The 24,831-nt window shown below is 42.3% G+C and overlaps 1 protein-coding gene across 2 annotated transcripts; it reads left to right on the top strand.

Annotated features, from left to right (window-relative positions):
* Window positions 1-7,124: 7,124 nt before the first annotated feature.
* LDHB (lactate dehydrogenase B) lies at window positions 7,125-23,188 on the top strand. 2 transcript variants are annotated; one of them, XM_038378559.2, is made up of 8 exons: window positions 7,125-7,361; window positions 10,803-10,934; window positions 13,713-13,830; window positions 14,472-14,645; window positions 16,838-17,011; window positions 18,395-18,512; window positions 21,971-22,094; window positions 22,823-23,188. In XM_038378559.2, the coding sequence occupies exons 2-8, from the start codon at window positions 10,809-10,811 to the stop codon at window positions 22,988-22,990; spliced, it is 1,002 nt and encodes a 333-aa protein (XP_038234487.1). In that variant the 5' UTR covers window positions 7,125-7,361; window positions 10,803-10,808; the 3' UTR covers window positions 22,991-23,188. The 2 variants fall into 2 exon arrangements, with proteins under 2 accessions (XP_038234487.1, XP_043372328.1); XM_043516393.1 differs by lacking the exon at window positions 7,125-7,361 and adding an exon at window positions 8,263-8,748.
* The last annotated feature ends 1,643 nt before the right edge of the window (window positions 23,189-24,831 follow it).

Below are 24,831 nucleotides of genomic sequence, written 5' to 3'. Positions count from 1 at the left end.
TAGGGGCATTAGGGGACGAGAGCTGAGGAAGCGTTGTTCTAAGTCAGCCATAAAAATGTTGGCATACTGTGGGGCCATGAGGCTGTGGATGGCATTGTGTTCTGCATGGCTGAGGTTATTGGGCAGGTGATGCTGCTTTTCCACAATTTAAGCCCATGCACGTCAGCGGAAGCACTCTATGCAGAAGTCCAGTCTGTTGTTTTGACCTTCAGGAGGAGTCCACCCAGAATCCTTCTTTTTGTAGTGTTGGTAGGAAGGTCTCTGTGGGTTAGTATGTTGTTCAATGGTGTGTTGGAAATATTCTCACATTTGGGGACAAATCAGCGGCACTGTGATGGGTACCCGCATGGCCCCTCAGTATGCCAAACTTTTTTATGGCTGACTTAGAACAACGCTTCCTTGCTTACAGACAGCCCGTTGCCAACTGTGTCCTCATATCTATTCAGGGGACACCATCATAGGGCCTAATCACATCAGCCACACTATCAGAGGCTCGTTCACCTGCACATCTACCAATGTGATATATGCCATCATGTGTCAGCAATGCCCCTCTGCCATGTACATTGGCCAAACTGGACAGTCTATATGTAAAAGAATAAATGGACACAAATCAGACGTCAAGAATTATAACATTCAAAAACCAGTCGGAGAACACTTCAATCTCTCTGGTCACTCGATTACAGACCTAAGAGTGGCTATTCTTCAACAAAAAAACTTCAAAAACAGACTCCAACGAGAGACTGCTGAATTGGAATTAATTTGCAAACTGGATACAATTAACTTCGGCTTGAATAAAGACTGGCAGTGGATGGGTCATTACACAAAGTAAAAGTATTTCCCCATGTTTATTCCCTCCCCTACCCCCCCCCCCCCCACACTGTTCCTCAGAGGTTCTTGTCAACTGCTGGAAATGGCCCACCTTGATTGGCATGTACTCAGACAATTGTGGAAATGGTTTAACTTAATATGGATTTGTCTTTGTGTGTTTTAAGACACGTCTTTGTGCGGTTTCTGACGAATGGTTTGAATTTTTGCCATGTGTGGACAGAGATTGTTTGCTTTTGGTGGGTTTGCTGAACTGGCCTCTAGACAAAGGCTAGATGTGACCATAAATGGACCATCAACTTATTAGACCCTCACCCAACTTTATCTGAATTCCAACAGGGCACCCCATTTATATGTAAATTCCTAGGTATAAAACAGTAAGGGAAGAAACAAAGGGGACTATCATTAGCAGCAAAAAGCTTTGCATTACACTTCCTCATAGCCAGAATGACTGTGGTTTTGGAACATTTCCTTCTTCCTTTATTCTCTCTGACATTTAAACACTGGGCTGGTGTCAATGCTGTAGGAGAGGGGCCTGCACAGTTTAGCTACACCGATGTAGCTGTAGTGTAAGCACACTGCACTGATATATTAACAAGTGATTGGCACCAAAGTAAATTGCACTGGTGTAAGTCACTTTGTACACTAGTCCAACACATCTAGACTAGGGGTTTGCATCAGTTTAGATACACTTGTGCAAAAAAACTCCTAGTATAGAAAAGGGATTTATGTGCAGGTTACGTAGCGATAGTAGTACTGATTTATCATATACATGTTGAAGAACGGATCCATACAAAAATCTCAGGATAACTAAAAGATTCCAACAGGCTTGCAAAAATATGTGCAAAGAAGAAAAACCCTATTTATCATATGGAACTTAAACTCTACAAATAAAAATAATTAACCATATGTATGACCAGTCACATTCACGTTTTAAATCTATCTTTTTGTCTGCACTTGAAATGTGCTGACATGACCATGCTGGAGAAAGAAGTACTGTACTTTATTTGGCCACAGAAAAGATATAAGATGGGTTGCAACAAAGCAGGCTTCCAAACACTTCCTCATCAAGCTGGAGGCTGCTGAATTGACTATAATGCAAATTATGGTGATGTTTTTATGATGTTATCTCTTGTCCTTTGGGAACTGCAAAGAGAGAATCCTGAACTATGGCTGGCCAAAAATCTATCAGAGGGTAGTGACTTTTGGTTTTACTGACCTGAGTATGACCTTCATTTTGTTTTTGAACGTGAAAGCTAATTTAAACATAGACTTAATTCATGTGCGTAAATGGAAGTGGAGATAAAAGTGTGTAGACCGATTTGTTTTCAACATCTAGTACTAGGCTGCACAAAGCATTGCAAAATACACACACACACACACACACACACACACACACACAAAATCCTGAACTAGCAAGAGGATCTAAAAAGTCATGTATTTTGTGAACAGCTGAAGGACTGAAAATAATCCCACATGCCAACATTTAAATCGGACTGCACTCTTAAAGGTATGAATCTTAGTGTTTTCATGCTGCCCACCAGTGCTTTATCAGTGCTTAAAATCAGGATAAGTCAAGAAGGCTTGTAAGGAAAGCATCCACTTGCTAGGCCAGGGACATGGAAATCGGAACCCCTCATTCTGCCTTGATTCACTGTGTACCTTTGGCCAAGTCTACATTTATTCACTTGTAGCATGGGAACAATAATTACCTACTTCACTGGAGTTTTCCGTTTGCTTTGAAAGCACTAAGTGAAAAACTCTATATAAATCTATTTTATTTAATATATGATTTTTATTGTCAGTCACTCATCAATATGGTAGTTTGTCATGGTCATGAATACTAAAGACTTTTTAAAATAAAAGCTATGTGTGTAATGTAAACACAGTGCTGCATATTGCTGCACTTGTCTCACTGTTCTTTATGTTTGGCAGCTGCTGGGGTTTTTTATGAACATTTAATGAGCCAGGGCTGTCAGCTAGGCCTATATTTTACAAGCTGATTGCTACCTCTGAATCTGCCACTTTTTATAACCATTCAATTCAATTTCCTTTGATGTCAAAAAATTGCATTCAATGAGATCACGATATCTGCACACTTTGAACCCAAACTTTGAGGCACAGATCCATCTCTACCAGAACTCTGATCTGCATAAGCAAGCCCCTTTTGTGTATCTAAAATGGGTTTTTAGACATACACATGCTCAATTTGCACAAGCACAAATCAGATATTTTGGGGGTTCCTAAACATACAAGTGCCTACAGATGGGCATCCAAAATTAGAAACTGAATTGAGACCACTTTGGCCCATTATGATAAAGTAAAAGGTCTCATTTAAACCATCATATGAAATCAAGTCAGGTAAAGGCATCCATCCTGCTGACTCTTCCACTTGGACCTGCTTCAAGTGTCAGTGATCACTATGTACTTTTGTACATGTGCTATATGTTTGTTTTATTGATTAATTGACTTATAAGCTCTGGAGGCACTATCTGGAATGCTGTATAATCTTTAAACAAAAACTAAGAAAGAAAAAAAAAAGCTGTGCCCTGTGCCAAGAATAAATAGCCACTCCTTCAAATAATACTAGACAAAAGAAAACCACCAGGGTTTTCATGAAGAGAGAATTTTTCTTTATGATGTAATATGATCTTTTTTCCCCCTTTAATTTGAATGAAGTGTGGTCGGGAGGAGTAAGCACAGGGTTAGGTAAGAACTGAGGTCCTCAGTTCTAATCCTGGCTCTATGATCAACCGTGTGTGTGTGTCTCTTTGGGCAAGTCACTTTAGCGCTCCCCATTTGTAAAATAGGGTGGTTAAAAATTCTTACCCACCTATTTCATTTGGGTGTAATGAGGCTTAGTTAGTTAATTTTACTATGCTTTGCAAAACTAACAAAAGAGAATATTCACAAAACTTACATTAACAGCAGTGGCGTAGCTAGGAGTGGAAATTTGGGTGAACCCCGACTTTCGGGTGGACAGGTAATGACAGACTGTGCTAGCTCAGTTTCTCCCCCAGTGCCCCCAGACACAGAACTTCAACTGCTGAGCTGGGCACGTGCATGGGACGGCTCAGAAAATGACAAAGCAGAGCTGCTGGATCATAGCTTTCTGAAGGGTGGGCGCATAACTCCATCCTGGATTTCAGGTGCCAGAGTGACGCTCCAGGCCGCTGTGGCAGCACTACACACCTGCTCAGATTTGGGTGGGCTTGGAATCAGGATGTTAAGTGAGTAGACCACAGCCCACCCAGGCCTACCTGTGGCTATGCCCCGATTGACAATTTTTAACACACAAAATTCAAAATATAATGTGTAGAACAAAAACACCCTAAGAGATCTTGAAACAAGCCTTCAGGACAGAGGGATTCTGGCTAATATGCTGAGGGAAGGAGTTCCATAGCCAAGGTTGCTGAAATCAGGAGGAGAGTTCCCTCCCACCAGATTTAAATGTAGCCTCAGGTGAGGAAAAGAGCAATAAAATGCCATTTGCCTTCAGTTGCCTTAGAAGGTCAAGGGGAAAATACAGTTATTGAAGTATCTCAGGCCTAGATTACTAAGGGCTTTATATACAAAAGAAACATTAAGCTGATGTAGAGGCAAAATCAAGTATTTCACATACTTCCCCCACCCTGCAAATGTTCTAATTGTCTGAAGGCTAGCAGTCAAATTTATTTGAACTGAATCCCCTGAACCTTGGAGTGTTTTTCTTAAAAACGGTACTCCATCAAAAATGAACAGACTGCCAAACCCAGATCTGGACTTTGAAACTATGATCAGTCATAGACTCCGTATTTGACCTTGGGCAAGTCACATTTGATCTCTCTGTACCTCAGTTCTCCATCTGTAAAAATTTCTCTGACTCTATTTTTGCCTATTTAGTTATAAGTTCTTCAGGGCATGGACTGTCTATTCTATGTGTATGTACAGTGCTGAGCACAATAGAGCATCTAATCTCTTTTGGAACCTTTAAGTACCATTATAATAAATATCTATAATAAATCTTTTTCACCTCCAAAATCATTAAGGTCTTGCCAATGGTTGACTGGCATGTGACATATTTTTCTTCTGTTTAATTACTATTTTTTTATTGACTGCCGACTGCTGTGCTTAGAATAAGAAGAGACCCTGATCCAAAGAATTTACAATCTAGTGGTGAATATTCATAGGGTGACAGTAGAAATACAGAGACTTGATGTGCACCAGCAAACTGGGTTTGATCCAGAGCCATCTTGGTCCGATCTCTCCTCCTTCCTATTCCTCTTATATCCAACTTCCTTAAAGTTCAATTATCCATTTCTCACTTGTGCTTATCTAAAATATCCTTTTCTTTGCCTGGAATTTCACTGCCTTTCCCACTATTATTTTTTGTCTGACGTAACTCATTCATAGCTTTATTTCAGAAAGCCAGAAGCAGCAGCTCAGGGACTGAATACTGAATGGTCTGATTATTTTTTCATCTAAACCACCACATATACCACTTGGAAAGGCACAATGTTTTTCCTTTGCTCAGTGGAATCATTTGCTGTGCCAACCAACATATTTACACAGAAGACTAAATTCTTCTACTTTTACTCTGGTGTCTTATTTAATAGGAGGAGAAGTCTGAAAGCCCCTGCTCATTACTCACTCACAAGTAGTTATGCCTGAATAGGAATCCAAGGTCTCATCTCCTCTAGGCACAGGCAATGTATGTTATTAAGTGCTGTGACCTCCCCTCCCGTCCTCCTCTCAAAGCATAGAAAGGAGAAGCTACTCCACCAAGTAAAGAACATGAGAGAAAATAGTGTTTGGAGAAGAATGCAAATGTTTGTATCTATTGGATCCTTCTGGTTCCAATACAGTGATATTGCTGAGTTTTCAGTGCAACACTTCCTTCCTCTCCTCTTTTGACCAGTAGTGGTAAAAACAGGTATCTATTAGCATGAAAAATACAACTGCATTTGTTCCTATGTGGGAACAAAAATGTAACCCAGTGGCAAGGCATCTCATATTACTACAGTGATTTACTTTTTTATTATTCAATGAGAGCTGCTGATGTGCTTAATTCTTTACAAGATATAGAGGATGACCAGATTCCCTGCCCAAGAAGCTTATATAGCAAGTTGGACAGATGCACACCACAAAACACAAATTAACACATTCCTCTGATATAATGGTCAGGCCACAGTTGTAAACTGTGCTGGGACATGCTGTAACATTTGTCAGAAACAGAGCTGAGGTGTGGACAGGCTAACCTATTGCAGCAGGAAAAGCAATAGGAGAACCAGGGGATAGTCTTAGAGTTTAGGCACTGCAGTAGTTAAATTCCCTACTCTGCCAAAGCCATCCTGTGTGAATTTAGGCAAGTCACACAATCTAAGATCTCCCTCTGAAAATAGGGATAATACTTCACTTCACCAGCATGCTGGGAGGAGAAATTCAGTAATACTTGTGAGGCAATCAGAAACTATGTGCAGGGGGCCATCAGACGTACCTGGATAGGGCAGGCACTGTCTCTTAATGGTGGTACAGTGCCTAGTATAACAGGGTCCACATTTCAGCTGGAATCCCCTAGGCACTACAGGAATACAAATACTAATAGATACTGTTTGAGGCATTGGGCTGGGACTTAGATCTAGTTTCTGCCTCTGCCACAACCATTCTGGGTGACCTTGAGCAAATCACTTAATCAATCTGTGCCTGCCTTCACCATCAGTAAAATGGGGATGGTAATACTTCCCTCTAGGGCAGCCGGTTGTCCTAAGGATCCATTCATTAGTGCTTAAGGCACTGATAGTGCAGGGATAGGGACCCTGTTAGTAGCTAGATTTTGCAGGCAAGCCCTGTTGCTGTCGCAGTTCCTTGCTACCCTGTGAAGTTACTTGTCACAAGAGAAAGAGGCTTTTTAAAAAGCCAGGTGAAGGTTAAGCCAGAATGAAGGAGCCAGAACTGCAGGAGGAGGGGGAAGGAAGGGCGGGTTTGACGTTGGAGGTCATACAAGCTGGTTTTGTGGATGCGCTCTAATAGGTGTGCGGTAGGGACTGGGTTTATAAAGACTCATTCATGCAGCTGAGAGGCAGAGAGGTTAGAGGTCCGCTCTGCAGCTGAAAATTTTGGCTTGAGAGAGCCGCACTGTGCAGCCTTGCGGGCGGCGACCAAACCCCCTTCATGAAAGGTTTCATGCATCCGATGAAGTGAGCTGTAGCTCAGGAAAGCTTCTGCTCAGATAAATTTATTAGTCCCTAAGGTGCCACAGGTCCTGCTTTCCCCTCCCTGAAAGTGACACAAATAGTGGCTGGCCCATTTGGGGTTGGCAGCCGTGCGCCCGTGTCCTTGAAGGGGATTGAGTGAGGCTGGGGGGCGGGCAGCGCTCGGGTTTCCAATCACAATAGCGTAACCCGAGGAGATGACGCCGAGCAGCTGGGCAGGGTCCGCCTCTTTCTTCCCCGGCGGCCGGGGCTGACATTGTCTTAGCTCCGCACGACGCAGGCTGCTGCTCCTCCGGCTCCTTCCTGCACCATCCGTCCCAGCCCGGCTGAGCCATCCCCACACCGGTGGGTATCGCGCTGTACGGCGGCGCTGGCCCCTGCTCATGGGGGCAGGGGCTTTACCAGTAGGGACGCATCTCCCCCCCCCCCCTTTCTCTTTTATCGGGCCTGGTTTGTGGGCCTCTAGGCGGGGTACAGCCCCCGCCCCCCCCAACCCCCAGCTCGTGAGGGTCAGGCTCTCCTCTGCCTGGTGCATTGCTGCAGTGTCCCTCCGCTGCCCCTTTGTAGCCGCAGGGCCCGCTTGATGGGATGGCAGCAGGAGGGGATCCCACTTTGGGGAGGGGGGGGGTCGCCTCTCCTTTGCAGTGTAGCGCTGCTGCTATTTAAAGAGCAATGGGATGCAGGCAACAGACTCCCCCATTGCACAAGGCCCGGTTAACACTGAGCCTTTCGGGAAGGGTGCTGCTTCTTTGCCAAATTCCTTGCCCCCCGAGAGGATGGATCATGGAGGTGACGACGGGTCGCTTTTCTCATCGCATTGCAGCGTCTCCCTCCCAGGATGGGGGTGCGGAAGGGCATGGCAGAGAAAATACCCTCCCGGCGCCCCTTTCTTCTGGCCTAGAGGCCGGAGCAGGGAGCCCCGCGTGAGGGCCCCCCAGCGCCTGGCTACGGGCGGGGTGTCTCTCCTTTAGACCCCGCTGCAGCCGCCTAACACGCAGGCGCCTCCCCACCCCACCTGCGGCCGGGGAAGGAGGGCGGTGCGGAGCGGAGGGCGCTCGGCAGCAGCGCGGCGCGTGCAGCCAGCGGGCCGACCTGGGGACCAGCCGCGTGCCCTTGAGCCGCCCGAGCTGCTGCTTCTCCCCCACAGCCCCCTGGCGGGCGCGCGCACGGCGCGGGGGTGGGGGTGGGGGGGAGGGGAGCGGGTGGAAGGAGCGAGAGATGGGCAGGCGTTTGCGCGCGCGCGCGCGCGGGGCGGATCCGCTCCTGCCGCGGCCGCCTCCTGGTGCGTGGCCGGGCCCGCGCGGCGCTGCCCTGGGGCCGGGGGGGCGGCAGCAGCCCGGGGACGCCACACCAAAGAGGAGCCGTGGTCCGGTAGCCGAAGCAGGGGCTGTGGGTCTGGCGAGAGCCGGGCTCCCTGCGGGGCGCAGAAGCCAACCGCATCCTGCCCTGCTTCACGCCCCGGCTTGCATGACTCAGGAGGCCAGCAGCCGTCTCCACCCTTCCGGACCTGACTGTCCCAGCCCCTGAAACGCCTGTGGCCCCCGCTCCCACCCTGACTGCCTGCTGCCACCTCGCCTCCCCCCTCCAGTATCACTGAGGTGGCACATTTGGGGCATTTAGGTCCTTTCTGAGCACACGGATCCTGCCCCGAAGAGCTCTCGGGTCCTATGCTGTTGGGGGGAGGGGGGGGGAGGAAAAAAAAAGGATCAAAAACCAACAGGACACCCCTTTGGTAAAGTTAGAAAAGGGCAATATTAAAATTGCCGGTGCAATCCAGCCCCCTTGTCCCAGTGCCTTATGAAGATGGTCTTTAGTTACATGATCACATACTATTTTCCCCCAGGCCTCATTCAGGGACTGGGTAGCTGGGCCTCAGGCCTTATTTACTGCCTTCCCTCCAAATTCTGCACTGAATACAACATTATTAATTTCCTGCCAGGTGTTTCTGTGGTGCTCTCATCGTAGAATCAGAGTGATTTACAAACGCTTATGACTTTATCTTCACAACGCCCCTGTGAGATTTGCTGGTATTATTCCCCCCATTTTACAGATGGGGAACTGAGGCACGGATAGGTTAAGGCCAAAATTGTCAAAAATGCTCACTAATTTTAGGTATCCATTTTGAGATACATAGGGCTGGATTTTTTTCAGAGTACTTGACATTTTTATTGCAATTGATAATGTTCAAAAAAGCTCCAGTCACGTTTACTTGCGGTTTTGAGTGTTCAGCGCTTCTGCAAACTTGGGACCACATGTCACATGTTGGACATGCAGAAAATGAGGGACATGCATATAGTGAGTGACCACCTGTGAGAATGTTAGTTTAAGCAACTTGCCCAGTATCACACAGAAGCTCTGTGGCAGAGGCTGGGATAGAATTTAGTTCTCCAGGGCAGCCTTCAGATGCCTTAACCAGGAAACTGTCCTTTCTCTTCCAGTAGACCTCTGACTCATTCAATTGCCGCAAGATATGAGGGAGAATGAAACAACACTGTTTCTGTATAATGAATATTTTCGTCTGGTTTCATTTCCCCCCTCTGATTCCCAGTATGCCGTAGGAAATACTTTCTTGAACATTGTACATTGAGTATTGAAATGATGCAAGAGTTCTTGCCTCTAGTATACTAGCTGATTTTAAGATTGTTTTGCCCTTGACTTGCATGTGGATCAAGAGAAATACATGAGCATTGGGACAAATTTTCCAAAGCAATCGCTAATTTTTGGCTCCCAAAATCTTTTAGGCAATCACAAATTTTGACTTACCTCCATGGATTGGCACAGATTGATACACAAGTCACCTAGATATCTAGTTGCTCAACCACAATTACAAATTCTGGCTCCAATCCCCTGTTGTCATCACTGGAGCTTCATGCACAGGCAGGAGTCAGCCCTCATGGAGCAGCTTGTAGGACCAGGGTCACTGTTTGCAAATATATATTGGAGTGTGTGTATGTGATTACAAAACATAGGGACCTAATATAGAGGCTGTCTTTAAATATTTGGTGTGGGAAAGGAAGCGATGGGAGAGAATCAGAGGATAAAAGACAAGTCTTAGTGGTGCTAACTTACAGGTTGAGCAAAGGCGGTCTCTGATGCTAAATAAAAATGAATGCCATGTTAGCTCAGTTCTAGCACAGTTTATTATTTGCAAATGGATTGAAATATTAACATTTCTACATCAAGCCACAAAGGCAAAAAAGACTCGCCATGTATTTGGAATGAAGGGAGCAGTGGGGAGCCATTTAAGTGACACTGTATTTATTCAGTGCCTTCCATCTAGAAGGTTTCAAAAGATTTACAAACTTATAAACATGCATCCGACGAAGTGGGTATTCACCCACAAAAGCTTATGCTCCAATATGTCTGTTAGTCTATAAGGTGCCACAAGGACTCTTTGCTGCTCTTACAAACTTATAAGTAGTTCTTAACCCACCACTGAAATGCAGCTATCACAAAGCAGCTGTCTTAACACCTCACAGCAACAGTACATATAGAGAGGAAAAAGTACATTGTATCCAAATGAAATTAAAGTGACAATTTTAGGTGGGTAGAGTGTAATTATTGAAATGGAATTGGACAATGTCAACAATGCTCATGCATCTGCCTAGTTGGTTATATAAACGACTGTTTTCAGTAACTTGGAGATGTATATCTATATATAGCACTTTTATTTGTAAATTTCAGCGTTGGAAGCTAAAGTAGCTGTCTATTTTTAATATGAAGAACTTGGGAAATGTGATTGGGTTTAATCTATAGGGTTTTGTATGTGTCTCTCTTTTCTTGCAGAATACAATGGCTACTTTACAAGAGAAACTGATTACACCAATTGCAGCAGAATCCACCCTCCCTAACAATAAGATCACTGTAGTGGGGGTTGGCCAAGTTGGAATGGCCTGTGCCATCAGCATTCTTGGAAAGGTATAGTTCAAGAACAATATGGAGTGAAAGTAATCAGAATTTTATTGTGCTACAAAACCTGATTGACTTTTTTGTGTGAAAATGGAGATAAATATGACAGACTAATGTGAGAATGGTCTGATTAATTCTGTGCATTCCTCCTAAATGAAACCCTCTGCTCCATGTTAGGCTCATCTTCTCATTGTGTTTGTTCCCACTTTCTCTCCTCTCTGACTCTTATAGGTGTCTCGTGTTCAGAAAAAGGTCTGATTGTCCTTTTCCAAAGCTGCGTACGTTGCAGGCCGCCAGGGTGGCTTTGTGTACAATGGGTCTGCAACCACTTGCCAAACTTTTTTTGCTGTTGATTCTTCCAACCTTCCAGGCCTTTGGGAAATGAGTCCAGAGTCCGCTACTTGATAGCAGGACTGACGGAGTGGGGAAAGAACTTAAATAGAGACAGACCAGAGATCATTGTGAAATGTGCTGTGGACACCAAAACTATACACACTCAACTTACTACCTTCTTCATTCATCCAGGGCCTGATTCATCATTTTGGCTCAGAATTGGCATCACTTCCTTAAAAATTCCAGTTGGACTTTAAAAACATGTTTGGAACAAACTGTTTGTGGGCGTTGAGCAATCTTGATAATTGTGCCTTGCTTTATGAACTCTCAGACTGTTGGACTCCACAAAATGGATGCTGCCTTCAATTAAGCCGTAGCCTAAATTTTGCACTTACCCAATATTATCTTAAAATCAGGTGTACGTGCAATGAGTTTGATTCTTTTAGCACATCAAATTCATCACCATCCATGTGACATTATTAAAATTATCGTTCGGAGTTCATTTTTTCTGGTATAGCATCTCATTTAATATACACGAGTGGTGTTAATTTTATTCTTGAAGGGGGTTGTGTTTTTCACCTCTGCTTCTAGTTAGCAATAAGATGTCATTGAGACCTGTGTGCTCTTTCAGAAGAACTTGAAATACTTTTGACACATCTTTAAAGGTGAACTATATCTTTTTGTAAAAGCATTTAAGCAGTATCTGTATCTTATCTTGTAGGCTTTATTCATGTGAGTGCTACCATTGAGCCAAATTCCTCTCTAGAATACACCAATATCCATGCAGCAAAGCCATTGGAGCTATTCCAGATATACTCTGGTTTCAGGAGAGCAGAATTTGGCTCCTAACTTCATTGGGTCTACTTAGATAAATAAGAGTCACAAGATCAAGTATCTAAATGTCCTAGATCTTTAAAAGAACGTAGATGTAGATTTTATAGGCCTAATTCTGATTTCACTCACTTTTATCAGTTTTACACCTGTGTAATTAACCTACTTCACTGGAGTTATTCTTGATTTACATTCATATAACTGAGATCAAAGTTTGGCCCTGCAAATGATTTTTAAAATAAAGCAAGACTCAAGTACAAGCCCTTGGAATTTTCCTGCAATAGTTGGTGGTATTGGCTGTGGAAAGAAGTTGCTCTGAGTGCAATAAAATAAAGTGATTTGTAACTAACATGGTTTTAAAATACGTACTTTTAAATTTTAATACACATATTCTGTGTTACTGAATTTGAGGTGCCTTTTAAAAATATAGATTGTGTCATGTTATGTTTGCTTCAAGTCTTTCTATTTTCAAAGCACTTTGCAAACACTAACCAGTCAAGCCTCATAATGATACAGGAACCTATTATCAATTTTACAGAGGAGCAGACAAGACAGAGATGCTTGCTTGAGGGTAAAGTTTTCAGAAGCACACAGGTGACTTAAGATGCCCATTTTCAAATGGACTTAGGCACATAGAGCAGTAGTAGAGAGAAGTCCTGAACAGAGTTTCAGTATACTTTTATTGGCATGACAAGCTATACAAGTGATGCCAAAGTTTCTACAACAACAAAAAAAACAGCCACAGAAAATCCAAACCACCACTGCCACAACCAAGTGTATCTGCCAGAGGGAGATTAATCCTAAAAGCATCTCATATTTTAGTCATTGAAGTAGAAAGTGTCTATCACCCCTCCAAAATCTCTGAAAGTTTGGGGAGTGGGAGAACTTTGGAGACGATCTCCCAATCTGCCCCTGCTGGACAACAACCAAATGTGGCTGAACTTAAGTTTAACAAATTGATGCTGTTTTAGCCGTCCAGGTGGGGAGAATTAGGAATGGTTCTGATTTAGAGCTGGTCAAAATATGGTGAATATTTTTGTGAAAACTTTTGACCATGTGCAATTTTAATTAAAACTTTAATTAAGCTGGTTGAAGCAGTATTCTGTCACTGAATGTTAATTTGAGGTAACTGATAGCAATGTGAGTTTTCCATCAAAAATCTGGGGCAAATACTTGAAATACTGTCTTGCTTGGATATAGAGCAGAATGTAATTCTTACAACTAGTATAGAGAGTTCAGCTATTTACTCAGAAAAATATGCTAAAAAAACACATCCTTGAGCAACGCAAGTTTTGCTGACATAAATGGGAGTGTGCATGGTGCTATGTCAGCAGGAGAGCTTCTCCCACTGATAGAGCTACTGCTCCTCATTGGCGGTGGTTTAATTATGTCAATGGGAGAACTCTCCTGTTGGCATAGAGCAGCTACACGAGAAAGCTTACAGTGGCGCAGCTGCCTCAGTACAGCTGTGCCACTGTAAGGACTCTAGTGTAGATGTAGCCTAAAGAGCTCCATATAAAAAGTAATGATGTAGTTTAACTCAACAAAGGAAGCTTCGAAAAATAATACACAGTGAGTCCTTTGTGTGATATCAATATTGTATCCCGTTCACTCCCCACACAGAGTCTTTGTGATGAGCTTGCTCTGGTTGATGTTTTGGAAGACAAACTAAAAGGAGAAATGATGGATCTGCAACATGGGAGCTTGTTCCTCCAAACTCATAAGATTGTGGCAGACAAAGGTAAACTTGGGATCTTGCTTTTAAAATACAGATATACTGTAAATTTACAAATGGGAACGCATTCAGTGTCTTGCATTCTGGCAACAAACTCAGGGCTTGATGTTACCTGTGAAAGTTGAGGCTTAGGTTAAGACTTTGGGGAAAAGAGCAGATAACATATTTAAACAAATGAGGGGCATTCCGCTAAAACTGGAACCACTTTGATTTTTCAAAATCTAAATCGTTTCTCCTTTTCCCATCCCTAATTAACACTGAACTGTGTATCTGTAGTGGATTTCAACCAAGAATCATAAAACAGATATTAAAGAAACTTCAGAATCCCTGAGAGGTGGAGAAAATACTAACCTTATTTTATAGGTAAGAAAGCTGAGGCCCAGAGGCGCTAAATGACTTATCCAAAACTACAGAACTGCAAAGTTGAGACCAAAATCCTAAATCTCTATGTCCTGATTTGATCACTAGATAACAGCACCATCTCCTAAGAAATTGTGTGGACCTATTGAGAGAGTCTGGCCAGAAATGAAAAATGTTCTATTTTACACACAGGTGGAGCTATTTAGAGCTGTCTGTAGTTGCACATTGCTCTTGACGATGACTTTATTCAACTGTGTTCTATATTTTTCTCCCCTTCTCCTCTATAGATTATGCTGTCACAGCTAATTCTAAGATTGTGGTAGTAACTGCAGGAGTTCGTCAGCAAGAAGGGGAGAGTCGCCTGAACCTGGTCCAGAGGAATGTGAATGTCTTCAAATTTATTATTCCTCAGATTATCAAGTATAGTCCCAATTGCACCATCCTTGTGGTTTCCAACCCAGGTAAAACAGTATTTTAATTTACAAAGTGGAATTCATGAGTTTTGTAGAACTGGCCTTTAATTTGAAGTTCTGCCTAGTTACAGTAGTAAGTATGTAGAAATGTGTGTGTCTTCTGTACAGAGAGAGTTCTGTGGTGACCGCAACTAGTGGTGAAATGCAAACATGATTTACATTTACTGTGGCCGCCCTGTGTATGCAGGACTTTGAACTGTGTTTAAAATCCCTGCTTGACATTTATTATGTTTCAAAGCTCTACATATATTGGCTTAAAAGCTGCTAGTAGTTTAAGGAGCCTGGCTCAGAACCCCATGAGTGTGAAAGAAGGTGCGATTTCAATAATTCATTTTTTGAACTAGTTTAATTATAGCTTTTATGAGCACCTAAGGATCCAGATGCAAAGACATGGCTATCTGTCTGAATGACAAATCCAGCTCGAGAATGTATTAACATCATTGACTGATCACAAACACAAGACTGAAATGTAAAATTAAAAATTTCCTTGAATATAGTTTTAGGAAAAGTTTGTGTGTTGAGGACAAACTTCAGACATCCTGGAATTCTGTTCCGCACACTCCTTAACTTCGCTTTTACTGAGATCGCCTGGGGAGGTAAAGTTAGAATAGAAACATTTGAGTAAATATGTACTAGAGATTGCATTAGGATACAAAAAATTGTACATGTTCACACTATAGCTTTTGCACTGGAGGATCCAGACTGGCCATTAATACCACATTTATAGACACCAGAAATACCTGAGAGAGAGAAATGACAAGCTATGCCTGGTATTCTGCTCTGGTTCCTTTAGACCCAAGCTGAGCAAGACATTACTCCAGAATGTGCCATCAGTTAGGAAGCATGGGAGTAGGGTGTAATAATAGCATTCTTACAATAAGGTTAGATATTCTCTAGAGCCAGAGGTGCACCATTTCACAAGTGCTGATGTTTTTTAAGCTGCTGCCTCAGTAAGTGAAACCCAACTATAACAGTTTAATATAGATTAAAGTTTCACATTCCTATTTATAAAAGTTATTTAAAGATTAAATTGGCTGTCGCTCACCAAAAAGTGCTGGGAGAGGAGAACTATGTGTTGCGTTTTTTGTTTGTTTTTTTTACTGTGCCCTATGCTTTCACCAAACTTGTAGAGCTCCTGCTTTCCCCGTCTTCTGTGGTTGGAACTATAGATGATTTAGTACAGTGGATCTGGGTGTCTGGCCCACATGGGTTAGAATGCATATCCCTGACATTCTGCCCCCTGTTTTGCGTAGATGAGTCTGACGGGATCAGGAGTAATCTGCCTGGTGGCTGTTTGTGCAGCCATGACTAATCAGGAGATGGGCCGTCATTTGCGCAGCAATAACTTGCACCATGTCTCCACTACGGGCCCTTGGGACCTGAGTTTTGCAAGTTATGTAACTCCCAAAACAAATTATTGGCCTTCGAAGTCCAGTCATTTGGTTCTAAGGCATGACTTGTCATTACTATTGCCTGTCTTTCTCAGAAACTATTCTAGTTTCTTTACCCCTTTAGTTTTTTATGTATTTAGGTTTTTTTGGACCATTCCCAAATAGCTTATTAATTTGAGCTGCCTGAAAATAGCACCATACCGTCTAATGCATAGAAGTCACTTAGTGCCATGATGTAAATTAGGCAGTCCTCGTCCAAAGACAGTTCTGTGCAGAAGTATCTTGTTTTTCATATACAAAATATATTGCAAATTATTTGAAACAAGAAATGTGCCTTTGAAAATTCAGATATGTTTTACTATAAATCCATTTACTTGAGTCACATTTAAGTTAGATTCTCAAGTGGATGGTAAGATCTCCAAACACAACAACTCCCTGGAATATTTAACTAGCCTAACTCAGTTCCTGTGCCCCCGGGGCCCAATTTCTTTCCAGCCATACTGAGGAGAAACCTCTCCTGGTTTTAGCCTCTAGGACATACCCTCCAGTGAACTCCTAAAAAATGGCTTTTTTAATTGCAAACAGAGCCCCAAGATTCCACAAGTGAGATAAGCTATCCTATCCTCTGCTCTGGTTAGGCCCAAGATGCTTTATACAAGTGAACCAAGCTGCACACTCTTTTTCTCTGACTCGTAAGAGGCTACCCTGTCACACGCACTAAGGCAGTAATTTAAGTAAATCTGTATATGGCTAAGTTAATCACCTCACTGTCTTTATTCTCTTTTCCAGTGGATATATTGACTTATGTCACCTGGAAGCTAAGTGGGCTGCCCAAACATCGTGTGATTGGAAGTGGCTGCAATCTAGATTCAGCTAGATTTCGCCATCTGATGGCTGAAAAACTTGGCATCCACCCCACCAGCTGCCATGGCTGGATCTTAGGAGAACATGGTGATTCTAGTGGTAAGGAACACGTCTGCTGTCTTTTGGAATGAGAGACACAGATAAATAGCTAATGCCTTGAAAGTGGTGGAAAGTCCTGAAAGAGCTGGTATGTGCTGATACTTGGTCAGCTGTTTTCTGTGTATGTGGGAGTACCAGATCTAATTTCTCAAATGGTTGAACAGTTGTCTTATTTTTTTAATGTCATACCCACTCCCCCTCTCATATTCTTTTATGGTGGTCTATGTAAAATTATGGATCACTAACCACTAATTCCAGCCTTTATAAATATATAAATAAAAAAACCTCTGTGTCTCATAACAATGACTGTGGTTGAGATTTTCAAAGAATAATGGAAGATATGTAGTTAAATCTTGTTTTGAAAATACCAACTCTTTCTTCCGTCTGAAGCTGAACCTTAAGAGTTATTGGTCACTCAGTAGTTACTTGTGTATTACAGCATGTGATTTCAATAACACACTTTTGAGACTGCAATATTTCTTCTCGGCAGGTTACCAGCAGAGTTTTTGTTACTGTAAATCACAAAAATGCTGAGAAGTTCTGATTTAAGTCAAATACAAACAGTATTTTGGTGTATATTTCTCAATACTATTTAACGAGAATAATAAAAGATGATAACAAACAGAAGACCCACATCTGGGTTTACGGACACCAGTGTGCAGTTCCATAACGAAGGGCAGAATTTGGCTGATTGTATGTAAACGCTTTGTGATCATACTTACTGCTTCTGTGTATGGCTGCTTCTCCCTTTCCCGCATTTATCAGTATTCACTGGACCTTAATGGATCAGAGGATGAGTTCTCCCTCGCCACTGAAGTTTGTGTTATATGAGGGAATTGCCATTCTGGGGCTCGCATGAATCCTCTTCCTTTGTAGATAGATGTGTTCCACTCTCTATGCTCAAGACAGGAGGATGAGTGAGCAGTGTTCATGGAGGCAGACCCCAGTGCCTCTGTGTGGATCAACAAGCACTAATTTCTCTCTATTTTTGCCTTGCCAATGCCTCCCAAAGCAGTTTCTAAAATAAATACAATTTTAGGAGTTAGACAGTTGACGTGGGGCAGATATCAATTTCCTAGAGTTATAAACTGTCTTCCAGATTTCAAGCCAAAACAAATATTAAGAGCAAGTTGTTAACCCTTCAAAGGGCAGAGAGCTTTGTAATTAAAATATTGACAGATATGATGCTAATCATTTTATAGCATTCTCCCCTCTCACCTACCAGAGCTCTTGGAACCCAGTACAGTGAAATAATAACAGATACAATACCATCTTAGCTGCTACTTTGCCTAACAAATAAAAGGCAAAACCTGAACAAAGTGGAGTGGGGAGGAATTGTAATCGTAACTGAAACTTACATACTCTCTCTGACATGTATTACAGTGGCTGTTTGGAGTGGAGTGAATGTGGCAGGCGTTTCCCTCCAGGAGCTTAATCCGACCATGGGTACTGACAGAGACAGTGAGAATTGGAAGGAAGTCCACAAACTGGTGGTTGACAGGTACAGTGAATGGGGAATAAGGTGGAGCATGATGTTACAAGTGTCTAAAGCACTTCTTTTCCACCTTAATCACTTTGAATAGATCTTGACTGCACATTCATTTGGGTATTTACATTTGCAAATGTAAGAAGACCTGACCTAAACACAAAGTTACACTGGTTTAAGTAGATGGTTTAACATCATGCCTTCAGTTAAACCAGGGTAACATCTGTATGAAGATGATCCCCAACTCTTACAGGGCCACATCCAGCATGTGCTTTCTCCTACGAATAGTCCTTACTCACTGAATTAGCCCCATTGACGTAAATGGGACAGCTAACTATATGAGTAAAGACTAATGCAGGATTTACAGGATCAGTGTGTGTGTGTTTATCAGGTTTCAGAGTAGCAGCCGTGTTAGTCTATATCCATAAAAAGAAAAGGAGTACTTGTGGCACCTTAGACACTAACAAATTTATTTGAGCATAAGCTTTCATGAGCTACAGCTCACTTCATCGGATGCATACAGTGGAAAATATAGTGGGAAGATTTTTATATACACAGATAACATGAAACAATGGGAGTTACCAAACAGACTGTAACACAAGTGATCAGGAAAGGTGAGCTATTGCCAACAGGGGAGCAGGGGGGAGTGGGACCATTTGTAGCGATAATCAAGGTGGGCCATTTCCAGTAGTTGACAAGGACAGTAGGAGAGGAAATAAACAAGGGGAAATAGTTTTACTTTGTGTAATGACCCATCCACTCCCAGTCTTCATTCAAGCCTAAGTTAATTTGCAAACTGGATTCAATTAATTCCAATTCAGCAGTCTCTCCTTGGAGTCTGTTTTTGAAGTTTTTTTGTTGAAGAATTGCCACTTTTAGGTCTGTAATCGAGTGACCAAAGAGACTGTGTTCTCCGACTGGTTTTTGAATGTTCTATTTCTTGACGTCTGATTTGTATCCATTTATTCTTTTACATAGAGACTGTCCAGTTTGGCCAATGTACATGGCAGAGGGGCATTGCTGGCACATGATGGCATATATCACATTGGTAGATGCTCAGGTGAACGAGCCTCTAATAGTATGGCTGATGTGATTAGGCCCTATGATGGTGTGCCCTGAATAGATATGTGGACACAGTTGGCAATGGGCTTTGTTGCAAGGATAGATTCCTGGTTTAGTATTTTTGTTATGTGGTGTGTGGTTGCTGGTGTGTATTTGCTTCAGGTTGGGGGGCTGTCTGTAAGCAAGGACTGGCCTGTCTCCCAAGATCTGTGAGAGTGATGGGTCATCCTTCAGGATAGGTTGTAGATCCTTGATGATGCGTTGGAGCGGTTTTAGTCGGGGGCTGAGGGTGATGGCTAGTGGCGTTCTGTTATTTTCTTTGTTGGGCCTATCCTGTAGTAGGTAACTTCTGGCTTTGTCAGTCTTTTTCTTCACTTCAGCAGGTGGGTATTGTAGTTGTAAGAATGCTTGATAGAGATCTTGTAGGTGTTTGTCTGAGGGGTTGGAGCAAATGCGGTTATATCGTAGAGCTTGGCTGTAGACAATGGATCGTGTGGTATGATCTGGATGAAAGCTAGAGGCATGTAGGTAGGAATAGCGGTCAGTAGGTTTCCGATATAGGGTGGTGTTTATGTGACCATCGCTTATTAGCACCGTAGTGTCCAGGAAGTTGATCTCTTGTGTGGACTGGTCCAGGCTGGGGTTGATGGTGGGATGGAAATTGTTGAAATCATAGTGGAATTCCTCAAGGGCTTCTTTTCCATGGGTCCAGATGATGAAGATGTCATCAATGTAGTGCAAGTAGAGTAGGGGCATTAGGGGATGAGAGCGGAGGAAGCGTTGTTCTAAGTCAGCCGTAAAAATGTTGGTATACCGTGGGGCCATGCAGGTACCCATCGCAGTGCCGCTGATTTGAAGGTATATATTGTCCCCAAATGTGAAATAGTTATGGTGAGGACAAAGTCACAAAGTTCAGCCACCAGGTTTGCCGTGACATATCAGGGATACTGTTCCTGACGGCTTGTAGTCCATCTTTGTGTGGAATGTTGGTGTAGAGGGCTTCTACATCCATAGTGGCTAGGATGGTGTTTTCAGGAAGATCACTGATGGATTGTAGTTTCCTCAGGAAGTCAGTGGTGTCTCGAAGATTGCTGGGAGTGCTGGTAGTGTAGGGCCTGAGGAGGGAGTCTACATAGCCAGACAATCCTGCTGTCAGGGTGCCGATGCCTGAGATGATGGGGTGTCCAGGATTTCCAGGTTTACAGATCTTGGGTAGCAGATAGAATATCCCAGGTCGGGGTTCCAGGGGTATGTCTGTGCGGATTTGTTCTTGTGCTTTTTCAGGGAGTTTCTTGAGCAGATGGTGTAGTTTCTTTTGATAACCCTCAGTGGGATCAGAGGGTAATGGCTTGTAGAAAGAGGTGTTGAAGAGCTGCCTAGCAGCCTCTTGTTCATATTCTGACCTATTCATGATGACGACAGCACCTCGTTTGTCAGCCTTTCCCCTTGTTTTTCCCCTCCTACTGTCCTTATAAACTGCTGAAAATGGCCCACCTTGATTATCACTACAAAAGGTTCTCCCCCCCCCCCCCACTCTTCTGCTGGTAATAGCTCACCTTACCTGATAACTCTTATTACAGGGTGTATGGTAACACCCATTGTTTCATGTTCTCTGTGTATATAAAATCTCCCCACTGTATTTTCCACTGTATGCATCTGATGAAGTGAGCTGTAGCTCACGAAAGCCTATGCTTTAATAAATTTGTTAGTTTCTAAGGTGCCACAATACTGTTTTTCTTTTTGTGTGTTTATCAGAAGACAATATGGTTCTGTGGGAAGAGTAGAAGAATTGGAGTCAGAAAATTTGGATTCCGTGTCTGGCTCTCTTTGACTTTCTTTTATAAAGTTGGGCAAGTCACTTACTCCTTCTCTGCTTTACTTGCCCCATTTATAAAATCAGGAGAATGCTTTTGTAAAGTATCCAGAAATGCCAAGGTTAAAAGTATTAAATATTGGTGTGTTTGATATGTTCATACTCAGTGTGTGATGTTGACTTCTTAGGAGTTTTTGTGTGTATGTGTATATAAAATGTATAAAATTTATTAGCTAGACAGTGTCATTCTAATTCTTTGCTTCAATGATTTAATTGACTAAAGTAAAGAATCTGTGTTTTATATTTTCTGCTTACCATCACAAAGCAGTACCCTGTTCTTACCATTATTAGAATACGTACTGTGTAATACCTAGCACTAGTATAATTGGATTAACATATTGAAAATACGGATTATGCAGACTCCACTCATCTCCCCGTGCTAAAATATTATTGAGTAAGGATATTAAGTTCTATAACTAAATGTATTGCAGTACTTCAGTCATTTTAAAACGTTACCTGAAGACTGATGTAGTATTCAGAAAATGTCTTGAAAGCCACCTTAATATATATAATTGTGTCTTCTTCATCTTTCTCTTAGTGCCTATGAAGTGATAAAACTTAAAGGATACACTAACTGGGCCATTGGCTTTAGTGTTGCTGATCTAATTGAGTCTATGCTGAAAAATCTGTGCCGGGTTCACCCAGTGTCAACCATGGTGAAGGTAAGAGAGACTGTTAAGTCAACTGCTGTAGTTTATTCTGGTATGATGACTGTGTTATATGTGCTTGGACGCTACTGAATTTGCTAAATTCTTTGTGAAGGAATCCTTGTAAAATGATACTACTCTATGAACTTGAAAAGAACTAGAAATAGTATTATAATGGAAATTACTATTGTAGGTTTGAAGTCCACTAACTGAAATGACCTTTCTTCCTCCTCCCCCTCCCCCCCCCCCCACGGGGAATTGTAAAGAGAATGTATTGCCTTTACCCAGTGCAAAATTTTAATTTGTGTGCGAAATTTTCTCTGGTGGAGTGCAGCTGAATCTGAAGGAGGATTTGCCCCAAAGGGAAAATAACTCTTAAAATTCCAGCTGGGACTCCATAGGATCTTCTTGGCAGAGGTTGTCTGGGAGAGGAACAGAATCAGCATTTTGGGGGCTGCACCAGCCAACTCTAGGTCCCCTGACAGAGCAGAGGTTGTGGGTACTTTGAACTGTTGCTCCTTTCATCTCAAAGCCAATCTCAGGAATGCCAATCATTTTATTGTAAGGGTTTCTAACTAGCTATATTTTCAAGCTAAGGGCAAATGCTACGTTCAGTCACGTTTGTGCAACTCTAAAATAACTCTGAGGTCAATGGGTTTACTCTAGGTTTATGCCAATGTAACTGAAAGCAGATTTTGGTTTTGAGTGTCCTGTTTGATCTACTTTCTGTTTGTTTGTGGCAGGGCATGTATGGCATAGAGAATGAAGTCTTCTTGAGCCTTCCTTGTGTGTTAAGTGCCTCTGGATTAACAAGCGTAATCAACCAGAAGTTGAAGGATGAGGAGGTGGCTCAACTCAAGAAGAGTGCAGATACATTGTGGAGCATCCAGAAAGATCTTAAGGATCTGTAATCTATGAAAGTTAACTTCCAGCAGTATAAAAACTGCATAGAGTGCGCATATATTGGCTTTCTAGTTACTGTCCATCTCTGGAGCTAATATTTCATTGATCTTCCAAAAGTGAAACGAGCTTTTGTCCACAACAACTAAACATATGCTTGTTGTAATGTGCAGACCTTATGAACAAATAAAATTTAACTTTCGAACATGCTTCATTCTCCTAAGGAATCCTCATTTCCAGTGGTTATGATTTTCCAGCTATGCATGGAAACTTTCTCCAATCTTTCTTTTCACGTGTGCGTGTGTCAAGGAGGCAATCCATACTAAGAAATTCAATTCACACAGGAGGAGGAGTTAACATTTGGTATAATCCATTCTCCTAAATCCAAGAACTGAATAAGGGAAATTCATTCCCAGATTTTCTTTTCATTAGGGCACCCTCTCTATCCCTCCCCAAGAAATGAACCATAAAAATGAGGTCTGGATTAGTCTGTGTTCAATTCAAGATTTATTTCCCTGAAAACACTAATCTGTGATCCAGAGGTGCTTTTGATATCATTTTTGGTCTGTCAGAGTTCCTTCCCCACTCTGAACTCTAGGGTACAGATGTGGAGACCTGCATGAAAACTCCCTAAGCTTATTTTTACCAGCTTAAGTTAAAACTTCCCCAAGGTATAAACTATTTTATCTTTTGCCCTTGGATTTTATTGCTGCCACCTCCAAGCGTCTAACAAATATATAACAGGGAAAGAGCCCGCTTGGAAATGTCTTTCCCCCCCAAAATTCTTCCCAAACCCTACACCCCCTTTCCTGGAGAAGGCTTGATAAAAATCCTCACCAATTTGCATAGGTGAACATGGACCCAAACCCTTGGATCTTAAGAACAATGAAAAAGCAATCAGGTTCTTAAAAGAAGAATTTTAATGGAAGTAAAAGAATCACTTCTGTAAAATCAGGATGGTAAATACCTTACAGGGTAATCAGATTCAAAACATAGAGAATCCCTCTAGGCAAAACCTTAAGTTACAAAAAAACACAAAAACAGGAATATACATTCCATTCAGCACAACTTATTTTGTCAGCCATTTAAACAAAACAGAATCTAACACATATCTAGTTAGATTACTTACTAAGTTCTAAGACTCCATTCCTTTTCTGTTCCTGGCAAAAGCATCACACAGACAGAGCGAACCTTTGTTTCTCCCCCCCACTCCAGCTTTGAAAGTATCTTGTCCTCTCATTGGTCATTTTGGTCAGGTGCCAGCGAGGTTATCCTAGCTTCTTAACCCTTTACAGGTGAAAGGGTTTTTCCTCTGGCCAGGAGGGATTTTAAAGGTGTTTACCCTTCCCTTTATATTTGACATGCCCCCCAAATCACAGATAGGGTGAAACGCTGCCTGTGATTTCTTCCTGGAGCTCTAGGAGAAAACAGAGTTAATAAGACGCATCTCTAAATATACTACCAATTATATAAAGACTAACAATCTTTTTCACATCTCAAGGACGATTTTAACCAGTTGATTCTGGGAAACTTTCACGGGAGAAAGGGCATCAGCCACTTTGTTAGAAGCTCCTGAGATGTGTTGTATGTAGAAATCAAAATCTTGGAGAGCTAAACTCCACCAAATAAGTTTTTTGTTATTTCCCGTGGCGGTATGAAGCCACTGTAACGCAGTATGGTTGGTTTGCAGGTGGAAACGCCATCCCCAAACATATGGGCGTAGCTTTTCCAGAGCGTAGACAATAGCATAACATTCTTTTTCACTGACTGACCAGTTGCTTTCCCTCTCAGACAGCTTCTTGCTGAGAAACACTACAGGGTGGAATTCTTGATCCGGTCCTTCCTGCATTAA

Source organism: Dermochelys coriacea, chromosome 1 (assembly GCF_009764565.3).
Source record: "Dermochelys coriacea isolate rDerCor1 chromosome 1, rDerCor1.pri.v4, whole genome shotgun sequence".
In the NCBI taxonomy this organism is placed as follows: Eukaryota; Metazoa; Chordata; order Testudines; family Dermochelyidae; genus Dermochelys; species Dermochelys coriacea.
The sequence above is the reverse complement of the archived record's forward strand: the minus strand, read 5'-3'. Positions and strand labels throughout refer to the sequence as shown.